At 44.7% G+C, this 19601-nt stretch overlaps 1 protein-coding gene across 1 annotated transcript in view; it reads left to right on the top strand.

Moving 5' to 3' along the window:
* CORO2B (coronin 2B) overlaps nt 1–19601 on the top strand; it is an 83139-nt gene that overhangs the window by 56441 nt on the left and 7097 nt on the right. The window contains exons 3-7 of the mRNA XM_035130905.2: nt 6277–6393; nt 12156–12305; nt 12603–12767; nt 17429–17545; nt 18246–18350. Coding sequence (XP_034986796.1) covers nt 6277–6393; nt 12156–12305; nt 12603–12767; nt 17429–17545; nt 18246–18350 — 654 coding nt within the window. The remainder of the gene's footprint in view (nt 1–6276; nt 6394–12155; nt 12306–12602; nt 12768–17428; nt 17546–18245; nt 18351–19601) is intronic.

A 19601-nucleotide genomic window follows, 5' to 3' on the forward strand; every position in this document is an offset into this window, starting at 1 on the left:
AATGGCATTTCCCTTCTTGGCATTTCCCCTCGCCTGCCCCTTGTTTAGTCTGAATAGCACACAACATTTTATTCATTTAGATATACATTTGTTCTCTTTACTTATTCTGTTTGAAAGCATGACCAGCATTTTTAATTGGGCACAAACCGCTCCAGAAACATTCCCCGGAAGGGAGGGAGCTCATGATGTCGTAGAGAGCAACCAATCTATGCAGTGTACACAGCCAACTTGGGCTGAAAATTTGCTGAGCTGCTTCTCTCTACACTTGGCAGGTGGGGGGGGTCCCCACCAACTTGTCAAGGTTGTTCCATCCTGGGGGGAGCTAAAGAGTAGGTCATCTAGGCCAAGAAGCTTCTTCACCTCTGCAGTCTGATGCAACAAACCCGCTTTTGTTTTTTCTGTGGTTCAGAAGGTGACAGGGAAATAAATGCATTGAAATGTGTAGGGTGAAGGAATTATTAACAAGAAGATGGATCGGAATGAATGTTCAATATAGACTGGATTTAATCTCACCTCTGCATAAGCAGCCTGGAGTAAACCAGCCTGGAGTAAAAACCCTTTGTGTTTACTTTGGCCCTGATTCTGCTGCTCTCTGCAAGAAGGAGAAGCATAGACTCCTCAGTCAACTACTTCCTCCTGTGTCCCTTGCCAGGCTCTGCAGTGAAGCTTCCTTCCAAGGCAGTAGCAAGGCAGCTGCGGAGCATCTTGAGAAGCGGGAGGGAAGGAACAGATGGATGTAGGCTTCTGTTCTCCTTTCTGATGGACACAAGTCATGAAAGAGCAAAAAGGTCTCCCCCCTTTGCAGCTGCACTTAGAGCCCAGTGGAGGTCTGGAAAATAACGTGCAGCGTTTCAGGGCTGCTGGAAGCCAGGTGGCTATGGTTTGCTGCTTTCCGGCAAAGGCTCCCTCTGCCCCTACCGATCTGGTACTGCAGGAAAGAGGCTCGCAGGAGACTCTGGTGTTTGAATCAGGGGTCAGAGCCTCCAAATATACAATGCTGCAGTCTTCTGTGCACAGCTGAAAGTGGTGTACAAGACCAGGCATCCCCAAACTGCGGCCCCCCAGATGTTTTGGCCTACAACTCCCATGATCCCTAGCTAATAGGACCAGTGGTCGGGGAAGATGGGAATTGTAGTCCAAAACATCTGGAGGGCTGAAGTTTGGGGGTGCCTGTACAAGACAAATGAGGAATGGCTGCAGAGCATCTGTTTTGCATTCTGAAAGTGGGAGATCTCTGACTAAATCCCACTGCTAGTCAGCACAGAGACTGCACCGTAGACAATGCTGAGCTGATGTACCAAAGGATCTGTTCAGTAGAAGATAATTTCCTCTGTCCTTAAGCAATCATAAGAACATAAGAAAAATGCCCCATCTAGTCCAACATCCTCTTCTCACAGTGGCCAACCAGACGTCTGTGAGAAACCCACAAGCAGAATCTGAGCCCAAGAGCCCTCTCCCCTCCTGTGGTTTCCAGCAACTGGTGTTGAGAAGCATTGCTGCCTCTGATCATGGAAGCAGAGTATATAACCATCCTGGCTAGCAGCCATGGACAGCCCTCTCCTCTCTGCATTTATCTAATCTTCCTGTAAAGCCATTTAGGTTAGTGGCCATCGCTTCTTTCCATGGGAGCGAGTTCCATCATTTAGCCGTGCACTGCATAAAGAAGGACTTCATTTGATGTGTCCTGAAATCTCCCAGCATGCATCATCATCATTGGATGTCCACAAGTTCTAGTGTGAAATTATTAAGCAAACTTCAATACAAGCGCTTCATTTTCTCTCTTGTGGCTTCCATTCGTGGATCATCATCTCCAGCCCCAAATAAAATGAATTTAGCTTGTTAAGGGAGCGAGCGACAGAGTGGGAAGGAAGGTCACGGAAATGTTGCCAAATGTTTTCCTGCAACGATGCAGTCAAAGTAACTTGTTTAATCCTTTAAAAGCAAGCTGAATTCTGCACCAGGGAGCCAATGTCTCATGTCCACTGCACCCTTGGGAACCCGTGGTGTCCACACAGGCCTGCCCTTGTCATTCTGGAGTGGCTCCCAAACCAAAGCATCTCTGAGAGAAACGAGCATCTGCAAGAGGTTGGGGGGGGGGGCCTCTTGGCCAGGGCTTGGATTTAGGTTGCTTGGCAGTGGGCCTGACAGGCCACATGGCAGACGGGCTAATCTCTCGCCCCTTATCTCTGCCCCCCATCTGCCAGGCATGTCCTCCTGTGTGACCTTCAAAGCCTTGTTTTTAGGGGCAGGGAAGGGGAAGGGGTAGCAAAGGCTGCAGAGAATGAAAAGCGCAGACATCCTCAGCTAGCAACTATTTTAGCCTCGGCTGGGCTCTGCACTAGAGCAGGCGTAGGCAAACTCCAGATGTTTGGGACTACAATTCCCATCATCCCTGACCACTGGTCCTGTTAGCTAGGGATGATGGGAATTGTAGTCCCAAACATCTGGAGGGCTGGAGTTTGCCTATGCCTGCACTAGAGTGAAAAAACAAAGCCAGCCGTCAGCCTCTCTCTCTTTTCATCAGCAAGGCTGAAAACTGGCAGTAATGCTTCTGAACACCAGTTGCTGGAAGCTGCAGGAGGGGAGAGTTTCTGTTGCCCTCGGATCCTGCTTGTGGGTTTCCCATTGTCATGTCTGGTTGGCCACTGTGAGAACGGGATGCTGGGCTAGATGGGCTTTTGGCCTGATGCAGTAAGGCTCTTCTTAAGGAGGTCTCTTGTGATAGCAGAACCTCCATGTCCAAGGACACTCTACTTCTAAATACCAAATAATGGGGAACAACAATTGGGAGAGTGGTTGTTGCGCTCAGGTCCTGCTTGCAGGCATCCAATCGGGGACATCTGGCTGGCCACTGTGGGAAGATGCCGGACTAGTTGGGCCACTGAACTGATCTAGCTGCAAGGTTTTTCTGATTTGTGTAAGGCTATTGCATTCCCCACATCTGCATTCCCATGCAGCTTAAGAAAGTCAATCGCACATTTCTTCTCTTCATTCCAGCTTACCTGGCTTCTTAGGCTTGCTGGTGAAATTCATGCTTGATTCTTTGTGACTAGGCTTGGCTACCCAAGAGCAAAATCCAAGGGTGAAGGGATGGCGCTTATGCATCCCCAAATCAGGCTCCCCAAGATTTAGACAGCCGTGTACCCCCACCATCTCCATGCATATGGTGGAAGGGAGGAACCAGCCATTTACTAATTTACTAACTGAAAGTTTAGCCCTTGATTCAGTTTTGTGGCTACACAGGGCAGGTCACCTTTCTAGGCAGTTTATCACCTTTCTGGTGAGAGTGATGAATCCACAACTTTTGTGATGATGAGGACTGCATTTCACACTAGAGACAGTAACAGTAGGTTAGATTTTTACCTGATCTTACTTTTGCAAAGACACTTTCCTGGAAAGACTCAATGACCCTTGACCCTTGACCAAGGAGTGTGGAGGTCTTTAAGCAGAGGCTTGACAGGCAATGCTTTGATGGTGTTTCCTGCTTGGCAGGGGGTTGGACTGGATGGCCCTTGTGGTCTCTTCCAACTCTATGATTCTATGATTCTAGGTGACTTTCCCCCTTGTCTTTTATTTTAATTTTTTAAGCAATCTAAAAACAGGACTGTCATTCAAGATTAAATGAAAACATGACTGACCTTTTCTTGAATGTAACAGGATAGCTCAGTTGGTACAGCATAAGACTCTTGATCTCAGGGTTGTGGGGTCGAGTCCCACACTGGGCAAAAGATTCCTGCATTGCAGGGGTTGGACTAGATGACCCTCGAGGTCCCATCCAACTTCTGTGATTCTATCATGCTGTGATTCAGGAACGGTAGCTGTTAGGTGGCCAGATATATCCTGTCAAAGGAGCTGGCGATCGTAAGGGTGCCTAATGGCACCCTCTGCTGGTTAAAACCTTGCTTAAACTATCCTCTCGAAAATTGCTTCTCTGTATGCATTTATTCAGTTTAATGTGGTTTAATAATCCAGTCTAATGTGGTTTAATTAATCTGGTTTAATAATCCAGTTTAATGTGGATTCAATCTCTTTCTCAGCTTTTGAAAATAAAGCTTAGGCTTGCTTTGAAATCGCTGCCACTCCAGCCCACATAGGACTTTTCAAGATAGATAAAAGAAAGTCTTTCTTCACACGGTGCACAGTTGGTTAGAGCATGGTGCTGATAACACCCAAGGTTGCAGGTTCAATCCCCGTATAGGACAGCTGCATATTCCTGCATCGCAGGGGGTTGGGCTAGATGATCCTCAGGGTCCCTTCCGACTCTATGATTCTATGTCTATGGAACTCGCTCCCACAGGAGGCAGTGATGGTCACCAGCTTGGGTGGCTTGAAAATAGAGGATTAGACAAATTCATGGTGGAGAAAGCAATTGACGGCTACTGACTAGGATGGCTATAGTCTCTTTTTCCACTGTCGGAAGCAGTGATGCTTCTGAATACCAGTTGATGGGAATTCCAAGAGAGGAGAGGGCTGTGGCACTTTTGTCCTATTTGGGGACTTTCCATTCAGGCAACTGGTTGGCCATTGTGAGAAGAGGAATTGTTATCTCTGGCTTGCTTCTGCAGGGAGATTTGAGGAGCGCCCTGAAGAAGAGCAGAATTTAGCTCTGCAAGTGGATTAAATCTTCCAAATGCCCCAGCGGGAATCCCACAAGCTCAGCAGGAGGGGGAGAGGCTTCCCTCCCTTACCTTCACAACTGGGAGTCAGAAGCATTGCGATAGGACTGGACGGGACAATAAGCAGGAGGGGGAGAGAGCCATGCAAGGCTGGGGAGGAGAAAGAGAGAGTATTCTCCATGCTCCTTTCTCCAGAATAGCACCACTGCTGTCACCAACTGGCAGCTTCAAGAGGTTTATCTTGATGCAGAGCAAGCCCCTGATTCTGCATTTCCAGGGAGCTCGAGGATCTGCTGCTGGCTAGGTGTAGCCCATTTTGTGGTTGCGAGAGGCAGTGTGGTGTAGTGGTTAGAGTGTCGGACTAGGACCCTGGAGACCAGGGTTCAAATCCCCACTTGGCCCTGGAGCCCTTGGGGAATAGCCATTACCATCTCTCAGCCTAGCCTACCTTACAGGGTTGTTGTGGGGATGAAATGAGGAGAAGCCACCTTTAAACGCCTTGGAGAAAAAGGTGGGATATGAACGCAGTAAATAAAACAAAGTCTAGCTGTCTTAGGGGAGAATATGCAACTGTGCAGCAGCAGGTTGGGGAACATCAGGCCAGGAAGCAAAATGCAGTCCTCCAGAGCTCTCCACCTGGCCCTCCGAATTTTCCCAAGCCACACCCCCCCTTTGCAGGCCTTGCCCCTCACCAGCCTCACGTCACACTTTCCTCAAGTGCTTTTGCCTGGCTGGAATTTGCCCTTGACTTCTGAGGGTTCCCCTTGCGTGTCTGGAAGGATGAGGGGATACCAGCATGTCTAGAAACTGGCCTACGGCACAAAGATAACATAGACATCAGTTGCTCCACCCACTTTTGCCTCTGGTCCCCACCCCCCCACCCCCCGGGAAGGTTGCCTAGTAAGGAATGTGGCCCTCAAGTCCACAAGGCTTTCCCATCCCTGCACTAGAGGGATGTTATTTGTTATTATTTTTCAAAAAGGAGAATTGCAGGAAGCCATATGGTGTCGCCAGGAGGGGAGAGACTATTCAGAATCCATCCCCCCTTCCATCCACCCACCTGGTCTGGTTTCATCTCCCTGCCTGTCTGCTCTCTGCCATCAGAACATTACACTTCTGTGTATTTATAGAGGGCTAGGCGCCCATTCCCGGACGAGGGGAGCTAGGGAACTTTGAAGCGGTGAGATGTGAAGCGATGAAAGGGGAGCCACATCAAATGAGCCTCCCAGTGAAGCAGTGTCAAAACAGGATCCCCGGCACACAGTAGAAATTGCCACTGTCTTCAGCGAACCTTTGAAGCTCTTGACATTGACTCAGCTTCAAAGCAGCCCTATCCTTGCAAGAAGATCACCTCTTCCAAATCACAATGCGGCCTCTCCTTTCGCCGTGACCTTATTTGTGCCTCAGCTAACCCAACAACCTCACCCAGACTTTGTGGAAATGACCGAAAAAGAGCCCGTTCAGACACAGGACTTGTGGCACATAGCCTGGATGATACTCCAGTAACGATGACAAAATAAATGCTTCTAAGCCGAGTACTTCCAATGCCTTATTTGGGTCACAGATGACTCCCTGCTAACGGCAGGTGGCGGTCTTCAAACATTTGTACTCGAATTGTTGAAAAGTTGCTGATCCCGTGATTCTTGCTCTGTTTTTGCAGACCGGCCGGATTGAACCAAACTACCCTAAAGTGTGCGGCCATCAGGGGAACGTGCTTGACATCAAGTGGAACCCTTTTATTGAAAACGTCATTGCATCCTGCTCTGAAGACACCTCGGTAAGTAGAAAGCAGCAGAATGGGAAGGGGGTTCAAAAGGATTATTGGGGACCCTTCAGGCTGGTGGCATTTCTGCACGTGTTTTCTGCAACATGTAATCAATGCAACGAGAATGCTTTAGTGGTGGACTTATACTGGACCGCCCATCTGTTCCGCAACATTGCTGTGTGCAGAGGGGCACTCAATGTGCAGCACCACAACAAAAGCTGGACATTGGAACACCAGAAGAGCCTGCAGGATGCGGCCAGAGGCCCATCCAGTCCAACATCCTGTTCTCACAGCATCCTGTTTCCAATGGGAAACCCACAAGCAGGACCTGAGCACAAGACCACCCTGCCCCACTGTGGTTTCCAGCAATTGGTATTCAGAAGTATCGCTGCCTCCACATACAGAGGCAGAGCCATCCTGGCTAGAAGCCATTGACAGCCCTCTCTGCCGTGAATTTGTTTTATTCTCTTTTAAAGCCATCTAGGTTGGTGGCCATCACTGCCTCCTATGGGACCAAGTTCCATACCGGTAGTTGTTCGTTGTTGTTGGTTGGTTGGTTATTGAATTTATATACCGCCCTATACCTGGAGGTCTCAGGGCGGTTCACAGAGCAAAATCAAAATATAAAACCACAAAATATATAATCAAAATAAAAAAAACAACCCAGTAACCACACCCACCCCACTTATTTTACCTGTCCTGAATCTTCCCGCATTCAGCTTCATTGGATGTCCACAAGTTCTAGAGTTATGAGAGAGGGAAAACAACTTTTCTCTATCCATTTTCTTTAGGCTATACATGATTTTATAAATCTCTATGGTGTCACTTTTTCCTTGCCTTTTCTCTTAACTTGAAAGGCCCAGAGGCTGCACCCTTTAACAAACTACAGCTCCCAGAATTCCTTGGGTGTTTAAAGCGGTATCACGGTGCGTTAAATGTACGGTGTGGGGGCTCGTCTACATTTCCTCTTCTCCCACTGCTTTCCCCCAGTGAAAACAGCTCTTTAGTGCTCATTTGGAACAAATGCAATTCGGGTTTCCCCCAGATTGCCATTTCTTCCAGTCTATTGCTAAAGAGGGAGTTTTCCCTTGGAAAGGAGTGGGGCAAGCAGAAAAACTACTAAGACCAGTGCTTTCCAGACATGGCACAAGCAGATGTGTGGACAAGTCTGAACACGGCCAGTGACATCTCTCTTTTTTTTAAAGAAAGGCAGCGCTAGGAAAGGATAGACTATTTCTACATTGACATACAGCTCTCACCAACTTCGCCTTTCAGAAGTAACTCTGTCACCCCGAATTCTCACCCCAAGCTCTAAGCGAGGTTTCTGTGGGGGCAGCTCATCCCATTCCATCCCTCCCTCTCTGCCTGCCTTCCTATCTGAGCTGCCTCTGCAGTTCTGGAGTCTCCTCTCAACCTTCTCAAGGTCACCTGCATCCCTGCAGCAGAGAGAAGAAGGTGGGGCTCGGGCTTCCGGGTTCAGCGCCAGCGTCGATCGGCGGGGCTTTGTCTCGTCTCCGAGACGGCCCGTCTCTGCTAGGAGTGGGGAGGGCAGCGAGAGCGACGCTGCGCCCCTTAGAACCTCGGGAAGGGCGTCCCGAGGGCAATTTGCTCGGCACAGACCCAATCCGGACTCCCCAACTCTTCGGCTAGCTCTAATAAGAGCTCCGGAGCGAGGAGGGTAGAAGTCGCGGGGGCCATTTTGAGCGGCAACGTTATTCTAGCAGGGAGAAGCTTCAAGCCGAAGGCGGAGAGCGCTGGATTCTTCCGAAAATAAAACGATTGGAAAAGACTGTAAGTAACCTCATGATTTGGATTATTATAAAACAATTTGGATCTGGGAGAGAGGGGAGAAAAGAGGAAGCCACCCCCCCCCCACGGCAACAAAAGAGACAGTAAATAGAAACCCGAAGCCATAAACAGAAGATTTACAATTCAAAGGATCCCTCAAAGGCATCAAAGAGAATCTCCCCTTTGATGCAGGGTGAAAAGGGGAGAGAGACTGCGGTTTATGACTGCTCTGCAATAAGAGGCACAGCCTAAGAAAAAAAAACCTTTCCACTCGGGAGCCGGCAGCCCAGACAACCCAGTGAGTTGTCAGGTTTTATAAGTCAAATTTTACTTCACTTTGTATTTCTGGACTTTGTGGAATTTCTTTTTTGGCTTAAGTGTTTGTGAAATGTGAGTTCGAACTTTATTGTCAATAAGACTTGAAGAATGCAGCCAGCTTGTTAAAATGGAGTCGAAAAATAAACTGTGATCATATTCCACCCCACGTGACAAGTTTTGACCTTGGCAGGACTGAAATATGTCAACAAAAAAGTGTTCCCCTGAGTTCCAGCGGTCTGTTTTGACCTTAATGTGGGAAACAAGAATAGAGTTATGTCAAGAGGAGACACGACGGCAAGAGTTACAGGAAAAATTCCAGGAGGTGATGGCGGAATATGATTTTTTAGGAGATGAAGCTTTTGACGCTGAAAAAGATGAATGTGAGAATGACAATGATGGGGAAGGAAAAGAAGAAGATGAGGATTGTGATGATTCAACACAAAATGAAGCACACCACGAAAAAAATGATGACTTTACTCTACAAAAAGTTGGATGGAGTGCCCTGCTTTTGAGGGGGGCACGATTGGTATCATTGGAACTCCAGAACGCCCACAGGGAAGAAGGAAAAAATATGCAGAGAAGAGAAGAAATTCAGGGGTCCTGTATGGTGGCCTGGATGACAAAAGACTGTAAACAGGGGGTGGGGTGAAGGGAAAGTGATGTTGTGATTAAGGATGGATTAACAGGTTTATAACTGGTCTGCTGATTTTGGAATTTACTGGATTGGGGGGGGAAGCCGGCAATCGGGGATGTAAGGTTAAATTGAGAATAGTTATAGTTTTAAAAGTGAATGGATTTTGGAAAATGTGAAAATATGGAGGCTTATAGAGGGAGAAAAAACAAAAAATTAGGCACGGGAAGAGAAAATGGGAGTTTGATTTCTCAGTGATTTGAATATTAGATGAAAATGTTAACAATTGATTTATAAGTTGTATAAGATGCAAAGGTGTATTTTTATAAAGTAAGAAACTGTTGCAGATGATAAAAAAGGGATGAAAACCGGGGAAGGGGGGGGGAGGGGAAGCCCACAAAATATGGTTTTACAACTATGAATGCAAGAAAAATTTTTTTGTTTTGTATTGTTTTTTCTTTTTTCTTTTTTTCGCCCTTTCTTTTTTTCCCCCCTTTTTTCCTATTTCTATTTTTCTCTCTTTTTTTTTTTTTTTTGGTATGACAATAGATGGTTGGATGGATGTCCTCCTGCGTACTGCCCTGGTTTGCTGGAGCTCCCTGGTGGCAGGGGGGGGCTTTGGGGCCAGGGGAGGGGGGGGAGGACAGAAACCCAAGCATAAAATGGACCATCTCTGACTGTTCACATACATGGGATACTTCGGTGGCAGGGGAGGACCCATGTGGGTGGGTAGGAAGGAGGTGGAAAAGGGGTTTAAGTATGTACCCTTTTTTTTTTGCTTTTTTGTATTTTGTAAAATTAATAAAAAGTATGTTCAAAAAAAAAAAAGAGAAGAAGGTGGGGCTCAGAGCAAGTGGCTGGTGCAGCAGGCAAGCTGGAGTGTCTTGTGCCAAAGCAGGTTTTCAGTGCTTGAGAGCGAGAAGGAAAGAGGAGGAGGAGGAGGAGGAGGAGGCAGGGGCAGAGGCCAAGGCTAGCAGCCAGCCCAGTCTGCAATACAAGGGGGCTTCAGGGTACTTTGCTATGGCAGGAACAACCCTCCCTCCCCCGTCTCTCAATGGGGTGGACGCATGCCAGGACGGGATCAGCAGAGCCTTCTGTCCATGCACAGAAAACAAAACTTGCTTCATGGAAGGGTGGAGCCATCAAGGGAATATTTGCATGAAGGAGTCAAAGAAGATGCTTTTGGGCTGAAGGACCGGGGGGGGGGTGTCTTCCCTATATGTTTCTCCTGAGGGGCCGATAAGCTGTCCAGGCAAGAGGATTTTAGAGTGGGGGGGTGATTTCTTTAAAAAGCCATTGCCAGCTCTCATCTCCAGTTTGAGATGTGTGGCCGATGGATCTGAACATGCCTCTTTATCCCACCAGCCTTTGACAGATAAAAGTATCTTGTTTTGTGTGGCCCACCTCTCTGGCTGAGTCTATCCTGTTCTCTTTTGGTTGGAGCAGTTTTGCTTGCTTTTATAAGTGATTCCCTTGCTTTGATATCCGCATATGATATCGTTGTCACTCACCCGGGACCTTTTATCCACTTGCGCTAAGTGTTAAGTTTTGTGGGCCATGTTTTCTGGAACTCCCTTCCACATGGGGGCCACTCTTTGCCTTGTTACCAGCCAGACACATCTTTCTTGTCCTGTATCTGAGGATCAGAGTTATAATACTCCTAAATGTGGAGGCTTCATCTGCCTCGGACATAGAGGCACTTGCAAAAAGGTCCACAGCATTGACAGATGTTAAAGACTGCTTCACATTTTCATGCTAATCTTCAGCCGCTGTCTGGGGGCTCTGACTCTCCCTCCCTCCCATTCCATGATGTCATGCATCTCATCAGAAAGTGCTTTTTATAGCCTGGTGGCTGCTGCAGTTGGGAAGCCATACAGCTGCAAGGAAGTGCATTCCCTCCACAGCAGGCAGCTTCTCCTCCAAAGACCTCAGGCATACACACACACACACACACACACACACACACACACACACACACACACACTTCATTGTACTAAAGGACCTAGAGCTCTGTCCTTAATCTGCAAGATGACAACAACTCCATGCAGCTTCATACTGGCAACAGAAACTGGTGTGGTGGAAACGATGAAGAAGGGCGATTGCCAAGATTCAATCCCCAACAGCTTCTGCAGGTAGAGCTGGCAAAGACCCCTGCCTAAAATCGTGGACAAGTGCTGCTGCCAGTGAGAGCAGACAATCCTGAGCCAGAAGGACCAATATAGGAAGGCAGCTTCCTATACTTATGTGTGTGTTAAGGGGACAGTGGTGGCTCAGCGACAGAGCCCCTGTCTTGGAGGCAGAAGGGCCCCAGTTCAATCTCCAATTGTATCTCCACGTAGAGCTTGTCTGAAATGTCAGAATGCCTTCCCATCAGATGTCAAGAAGATACTTGAGTAAGACATTTGAAGGCAGCCCTGTATCAGGAAGTTTTTAGTGTTTGACATTTTATTATGTTTTTATATGTGCTGGAAGCTGCAACCCAGCCAGATGGGCTGGGTAATAATAATAATTAATAATTAATAATAATAATAATAATAATAATAATAATACTGTAATAATAAATAAGAGAGCCACTGCCAGACAGTGTTGGCAACACTTATCAGGTTCTTAGGTTTCCATGCTTCTAACAAGGCTGTGATGCTTTATGGTTTACATCAGGCATCCCCAAACTTCAGCCCTCCAGATGTTTTGGACTACAATTCCCATCATCCCTGACCACTGGTCCTGTTAGCTAGGGATCATGGGAGTTGTAGGCCAAAACATCTGGAGGGCCGGAGTTTGGGGGTGCCTGGTTTACATTTTTCATTCTTCGTTTATGTTTGCTTACTATGCTTGCCATTTTTGGTCAATATTAATAGTAATAAAGTATGGTGTGAGTGTGGCCCATGGGTCCTGAGACATTTTAAAGCCATCTTTACTGTGATAGAACATTTTGGGTGTGTGTGTACTGTATAATGAACCTACTTCATCCAGGCAAGCCGCTGAGTTGACAAAGACATACTCCTCACAGCATCCTTTTGCTCTCCTGCCCTTCAAGGTTCGGATATGGGAAATTCCAGAAGGAGGACTGAAGCGCAATATGATGGAGGCTGTCCTGGAGTTGTACGGGCACAGCCGGCGTGTCGGCCTTGTTGAGTGGCACCCGACCACCAACAACATCCTGTTCAGTGCCGGCTATGACTATAAGGTGAGCTGGGCAAAGACGCCCTCGTGCATGAGAGCCAGTGTGGTGTGTAGTGGTACATTGGGCTAGGACCTGGGAGACCAGGGTTCAAATCCCCACTCAGCCTTGAAGCTCGCTGGGTGCCCTTGGGCCAGTCATTGCAACTTAGCCTATCCTACCTCACAGGGTTGTTGTTGTTGTTGTTGTTGGGACTAAATGAGATGGGGAAGAACCGTGGAGAAAAAGGTGGGATATGAATGCAAAACGTTGCAGCCAGTGGTGGGAAAGCTGACCTTTGTTTTGCGTTCCTGACCTTGTTAGGTTCTCATCTGGAACCTGGACATCGGTGAGCCTGTGAAGATGATTGACTGCCACACCGATGTCATTCTCTGCATGTCCTTCAACACAGACGGGAGTTTGCTGGCCACCACTTGCAAAGACAAGAAGCTCCGCGTCATTGAGCCACGCTCCGGCAAAGTCCTCCAGGCAAGGAGCTTCTTATAAGGGTCAAAAGGGAGAGGCGTTGGCATAGAGCCATCATCCAAAATCCTGACTGTTGTTTTTTTAAAAAATCAGCCACAGAAGGGGTGCACATGCCCAGTTTTTATCAGGACACCAACTCCGGGAGGAGGGGGTGGAGGATGTAGCGATGGACACCAGCCTGGATTACTTTAAAAGAGAATTAGGCAGATTCAAAGAGGATCAGGCTGTCCATGCCTACTGCTAGCCACAATGGCTTTGCTCTGCCTCTGTAGTCAGAATGACTCTGAACACAATTGCTAGGAGGTTGCTCCGGTGCTGAGGCCCCGACTGCAGACTCGCATTGTACTGGGACATCTGGTTGGCCACAGCTGGACATCTAGATGGGCTACTGGTCTGATCCAGGCATCCAGGCTCTTCTTACACTTTTTTGTTATTTGTTTGCATTTATTTATTTATTTATTTAAATTTATACACCGCTTGATGGCAAACAAAGAACCCTCAAAGTAGAGCAGTTTACAATATATCATTTTGGGTAAAACATTCATCTTAATTATAGATATTCTCCTTTAATCTACTCCGGGTTTCTAAATCTCTTCTAATTTCCTTCCAGACTTTTTCATACGGTAATTGTTTCCAAATAGATTAAGATTTTTCATCGTCAATTCAATTCAACACCTTTATTGGCATATATATATAAATATAAAAACAAAGACAAAACATATAAAACATATAGGTCATTAGTATAAATAGTAACTCTACATCATACAGAAATAATGGTGAGCAGGAGGAGGAAGAGGCACACAAGGGATCCTCAGCTATCATTGTTGAAGGCTAGGTGTATTGATTTTAATTACATAAATTCTGGACAAGTAGTGGGCCATAATTCTAGTAATTTCGGGGAAGTCATCCCTCAGCAAGAGCTGGACCACTGTTTCCTTGTTGGGGAGGGTTCCAGGTCTCATAAAGGATAAGAGGGGGCCAAAATCAAAAAAATTAGAAAGGGGACAGTCCAGAATCATGTGAGCCATAGAGTCTACCTCTTTCTGGCCACAAGGGCATAATCTATTCCAGTAGGGGATGCCTTTGAGTCTTCCGGATAGCACAGAGGATGGAAAAGCATTTAGGCGGGCCAACATAAATACTCTGCGATAAAAAGGAGACACCAGGTCATATATATAATTAGGTATCAATCCTTGGTGTGGCGGCAGCCCCAAGAAGGCAGGCGAGCATACTAGAGGTTGGGCAGGATGAAGTTTCTGGAGTTCAATATCAAGCAGTCTCTGCTTAATAAGAGTAAAGATATATGAGTCCTCATATGTCAAGAGGGAATCCACTGAGAAGCCTAGTTGTCTGAGTTTGTTGGAAATATTAGAGAACCATATACAGCTATAGTTGTCTTTCAGAAGATAGGATATCAAGCTATCTGGATCGGTTCATCGTCAATTCTATACCTAAATATTTAGCTTTTGTAACAATTTCCAAACCTAATTTCTCCTGTAATTCACTCTTTTCTAATTCCTGCATGTTTTTACCATAAGTTTTGTTTTTGACATATTTCTCTTGAATCCCACTACTTTCCTGAAATCATTCATTATCCCTGGTTTCTGGCTCCTCAGTTGTTAATATAATATCGTCCACAAAAGCTCTAATTTTAAAAACACCCTTCCCTTTATCTCTTTTTCTTTCCTTATTTCTGAAATCAAGATTTCCAAAGTTAGTATAAAAAGTAGTGGTGAAAGCAGACATTCTTGCCTTTCTCTATATTTAAAGGATCCGTCTTTTCGCCATTTACCGGTATTACTAAACAGCCCTGCTGGTTTTCATATATTGCATTTATTGCTCTGCAGTAGTTTTCGCCCAGCCTTGCTCAGCTTTTAACAGATAACAGATAGCTTTTAACAACTTTTAACAGGTAAAAGGGAGAGAGGAGGACTGGCATTACCAAATTTAAAATTATACTATGAAGCAGGATGTCTGGTGTGGCTAAAAGAATGGATTATCTTGGAAAACACTAGTATTTTAAATCTAGAAAGTTTCGAAAATAGGTATGGATGGCAAGCCTACCTAGCGTACGAGAAGGTAAAGGTACATAACAGTTTCAAAAATCATATACACAGAAATTCATTCTTTAAAGTTTGGAATAAATATAAACAGCTATTAGAGCCACAAATCCCTTTATGGATCTCATGCAGTTAAAAAACTCAATATGAATCCCACTGGGCAACATATAGATAAATATTGGAAGAAGACCAAGGAAAGTTAAAATTAAAAACATATGAAGAATTAAAACAATATGGGGTGGATAATTGGTAATATATACAATTAAAAAGTATGTTTAATGCAGACCAAAGAAAAGGTTTCGCTAAAGAACAATCGCTATTTAGCACCATTATATTACAAAACAATAGGAAATTATTATCGAAAATTTACATTCTATTATTGGACTATGATTTGATGGATGAAGAGGTAAAAGAAACAATGGTCAAATGGGCACAATACATTGGCCACACTATATATTTAGAACAATGGGAGAAACTCTGGCACGAGGATATTCGCTTTACCGCCTGTTACACGATAAAGGAAATTTTTGTTTAAATGTTTTACAGGTGGTATTTAACACCAGTAAAAATGGCCATAATTTATAAATTAAAATCCAACCTTTGTTGGAAATGTAACAAAGAACCTGGAATGAAAATTCATATGTGGTGGGGTTGCAAGGAAATAAATAATTTTTGGGGAATAATACATGAGGAACTTAAGAAAGTGTTGAAAATCCTCTTGATAAAAAAGCCCAAAGTTTATCTCTTAGGGCTGGTGGGCAAAGACATACCACATATGAAAAAAAACAATCTTTTTGTATGCAACAACAGCTGCCAGGGTAGTGATTGCCACTAAATGGAAATCTCAGGACATACCAACAAAGGAAGAGTGGATTTGCAAATTAAGTGAGTATACAGAATTGGCAAAATTAACCTCAATGATAAGATACCAATCAAATCAAAAGTTAAGAACGGAGTGGAAGTATTTTGAAGATTATATGTCAAAATATTGTTCTAAAAACGACATGCTAATAGGCTTATAATAAAAAAATGTAAACATTAACAAAACCAATAAAAAGAAGGAAAAATCAGAATTTAACAAAAAAAAATTACTATAGAATGCAAGGGGAAAAGATATAAAGAAATATAAAGAAGTCGAATTGCTGTGGAGGGAAGTAGAGGGTGGGTAATGGGTTTTATAAGCGTATAATTACCATATGTAGTTGTTGTAATTCAGGTATTATATTTTATGTTAGGGCATTATTTGTGATTTTGATTATTATGTATATATGTTAAGTGTCAATAAAGATTTTTTGGGGGGGATTATGCCTGCAGTATGGATAGCAGCTTCAGGGGCGGGGGGCAATTTAGATTAGAGAAAAGGCATAGGGGTGTAAGAAACTGCTCAGAAACAGTTGTTTTTTAAGCCCAGAAATTACCAATTACAATTAATTCATGTCTTGTATGTTTAGCAACCTCCACCTAAATTGCAACCTCGTTGGTGTAAAAATTGCCTCCTCTCCTAAGGCAAGAAAAGCAAGTTGGTCCCTGTCCTTATTGGATAGGTTTTGTTGGTAAGAATGCACAGCTCCTTCTTCCGACAATGAAGTTTCCAAAAGCAATCTTTTATAAGCATGTGCCTATCTCCTAAGAAAGCAGCCTTTCCCCCAAAAAAAATTTTTTTAGAAAATTCTTTTATCTTTTGGTTAGAATATTCCCCACCCCCAAATGTCAACATGCAAATTTTGACTTCAGATAAGCACAATTTCAACAGAGGGAACAGAAAGAATTCACTGTCTGCCATGTTTTTTCGTCTAGCTTTCATCTTTTATTAATCACAAGTTGTATTGGATGAAATGAAATGAAATGATGAAGTGAGGCTTTTGAGTGGCGTATTTGAAAGAATGGTAAGCCAGCCTTTCCCAACCTGGTGCCCTCCTGATGTTTTGGACTACAACTCCCATAAGCCCCACCTGTCTCAGCTGGGACGGATGGGAATTGTGGTCCAAAACATCTGGAGCACAGCAGGGAAAGCTGCCTTAATCAATTGCCTACAGAAGTCTAGTGTCCAGATCAAAGGAAATCATACGGTAGTACCGCTCTATCCTGCCTTGGTCAGACCAAGCTTGGAGTCCGGTGTCCAGTTCTGGGCACTACAGTTTAAGAAGAATATTGAAAAGATGACCAGGGGTCTGGAAACCAAGTCTTATGAGGAATGGTTGAGGGAATTGGGTATGTTTAGCCCAGAGAAGAGAAGATGGAGGGAGGATCTGACAGCCATCTTCAAATATCTGAAGATGGAGCAAGCGTGCTTTCTGCAGGACCCCAACCAATGAATTCAAATTACAGAAAATGAGATTCCTACATCAGGAAGAACTTTTTGACTTTAAGAGCCATTCAACATTAGAATGGACTCCCACAGAAAGTGGTGGGCTCTCATTCACTGGAGGTTTTCTTGAGCTGTGGGAGGGATTCTTGAGCTGTGATTCCTGCATTTAATGGGGTTGGACTAGACTTTTGGACTAGACTTCCAACTCTACAATTCTATGATTGATTTGAAGAGGGGAGCTGGAGGCTGCCAGGAGTGTAGCTGCCTGGCTGGGTAAATCTTGGTTGTCTTTCCAGGAGGCGAATTGTAAGAACCACCGCGTGAACCGGGTTGTCTTTTTAGGAAACATGAAGCGGCTTCTAACGACTGGAGTCTCACGGTGGAACACGAGGCAGATTGCCCTCTGGGATCAGGTCAGACCATGGTATTTATTTACTTATTCTGGAGGGTGGTAATGCAAGAACAGGCCTTTTCAGTGGTGGTTCCCTGTTTATGGAATGCTCTCCTCAGGGAGGCTTGCCTGGCACCCTCATTATATATCTTTAGGTGCCAATCAAAAACTTTCCTCTATAAGCAGGCCTTTGGTCTTTAACTATCTGTGGCCTTTTTGATGTCAGAGGGATGTTTTTAATGTTCTCCTGGTTTTAATATATCAATATGTGGGGGTTTTTTTGTTTTGTTTTGGTTGTAAGTCACTTTGTAATTTGCCATGGGCAAGATAAAGCAACTAACAAATATAATAAATAATTACATAGTTTAAAAAATATTGTTTTTTAATCATCCCTTTTTGGGACCAAGCCCTGAGAGAATAAATCTTTATTTTATTTATATCCCAACTTTCCTCCAAGGTTCTCAAGGTGGCATACATATTTCTCCTCCCCATTTTATCCTCACAACAACCCTGGGAGGTAGGTTAGGCTGAGAGGCAATGACTGGCCCAAAGTTGTAGTCGAAAAGCATATTGAGGGCACCAGGCTGGCCACAGCTTTTTTAAAAAAGACACCTTCCTTCACATTTGTAATAACATTCCTAGTGTCAATGTTTAAAATGCAGCAGGTTTGAAAGCTAATTTCATTTTTAAAAAACCAGCAATAATATATGTGATTTCTGCAGGAAGATCTCGCCATGCCCTTAATAGAGGAGGAGATTGACGGACTGTCTGGACTCCTCTTCCCTTTCTACGATGCTGATACCCACATGCTGTACTTGGCTGGCAAGGTGAGTGGGCACAAAATGCTTATGGCATGGGGGAGTGGGCTTTGGCGACAGAATCCCAAAGTTTCTGTATCTTGCCACTATGAACCAACGTATATCTGGAGTCACTTCGTAGTCACTCCCTTGGAACCAAAAAAAAAACAAACAAACCATTTCCCTCAAAGTAGTTTTTAAAAAGGCATTCATCAGTTCATCTAGATGCTTAGCCAAAGCAATTTGTGTTGCTGCAGATTTTAATCTACAGTCAAAACTTGGCTCCCGAATGCCTCCATTTTGGAATGTTTCAGCTCCCAAATGCCCAAAACCCGGAAGTAAATGCTCTGGGTTTTGAACATTTTTCAGAAGCCAAACATCCAATGTGGCTTCTGCTTGAGTGCAGGGAGCTCCTGCAACCAATCAGAATCCGCGCCTCGGTTGTCGAACATTTCGGAAGCCAAACGGGCTTCCGGAACGGATTATGTTCAACAACCGGGGTTTGACTGTATAAAGAGAAGATTGAGAGGCGATTTGGCAGCCATCTTCAAATATCTGAAGTGTTGTCAGATATTATAATTATTATTAGCCTACTATTACTGCTATTATTTTGCTAATATTAAAATGGAGCAAGCTTGTTTGCTGCTGCTCCAGAGGGTAGGACCTGAACTGATGGAGAAAAATTGCAAGAAAGGAGATTGCAACTAAACATTAGGAAGCACTTTCTGACGGTAAGAGCTGTTTGACAGTAGAATGGACTCCCTCGGAAGATGGTGGATTCTCCTTCGCTGGTGGTTTCTAAAGAGATTCTTTAGTTGTGATTCCTGCATTGCAGGGGGTTGAACTAGATGACCATAGGGGTCCCTTCCAGCTGTACACTTTTTTATTCTAAATTTTGGTCTTTTAGGGCTGAGATCCTGAGCATGCACATACTCAGAAACAGATTTAATGAAATTAATATGCCTTGTTTCCATTCAGATGTATGAAGGACACATGCTCCCATTTCCCGGCAGACCTAAGACCAGCCCCCTTTTTCCCCGTAGATGTAGCTGAATCTGGGCTGACTGGAAATGGATCCATCCCAATTTGAGCACTGTGTAGATTATAGAGTGTTATTTGGGGCTCCAGCTAAGCCACTGTCCTTCAGCCTTCAGTCTAGAAAATGGGGATAAAGGCAGAATACCTCACAGGTATTTGTTGTAAGCAAAAAAACAAGACAGCACACAGAATCATAGAACGGTAGAATTAGAAGGGACTCTGAGGGTCATCTAGTCCAATCCC

This window comes from Zootoca vivipara, chromosome 14 (genome assembly GCF_963506605.1).
Source record: "Zootoca vivipara chromosome 14, rZooViv1.1, whole genome shotgun sequence".
In the NCBI taxonomy this organism is placed as follows: Eukaryota; Metazoa; Chordata; class Lepidosauria; order Squamata; family Lacertidae; genus Zootoca; species Zootoca vivipara.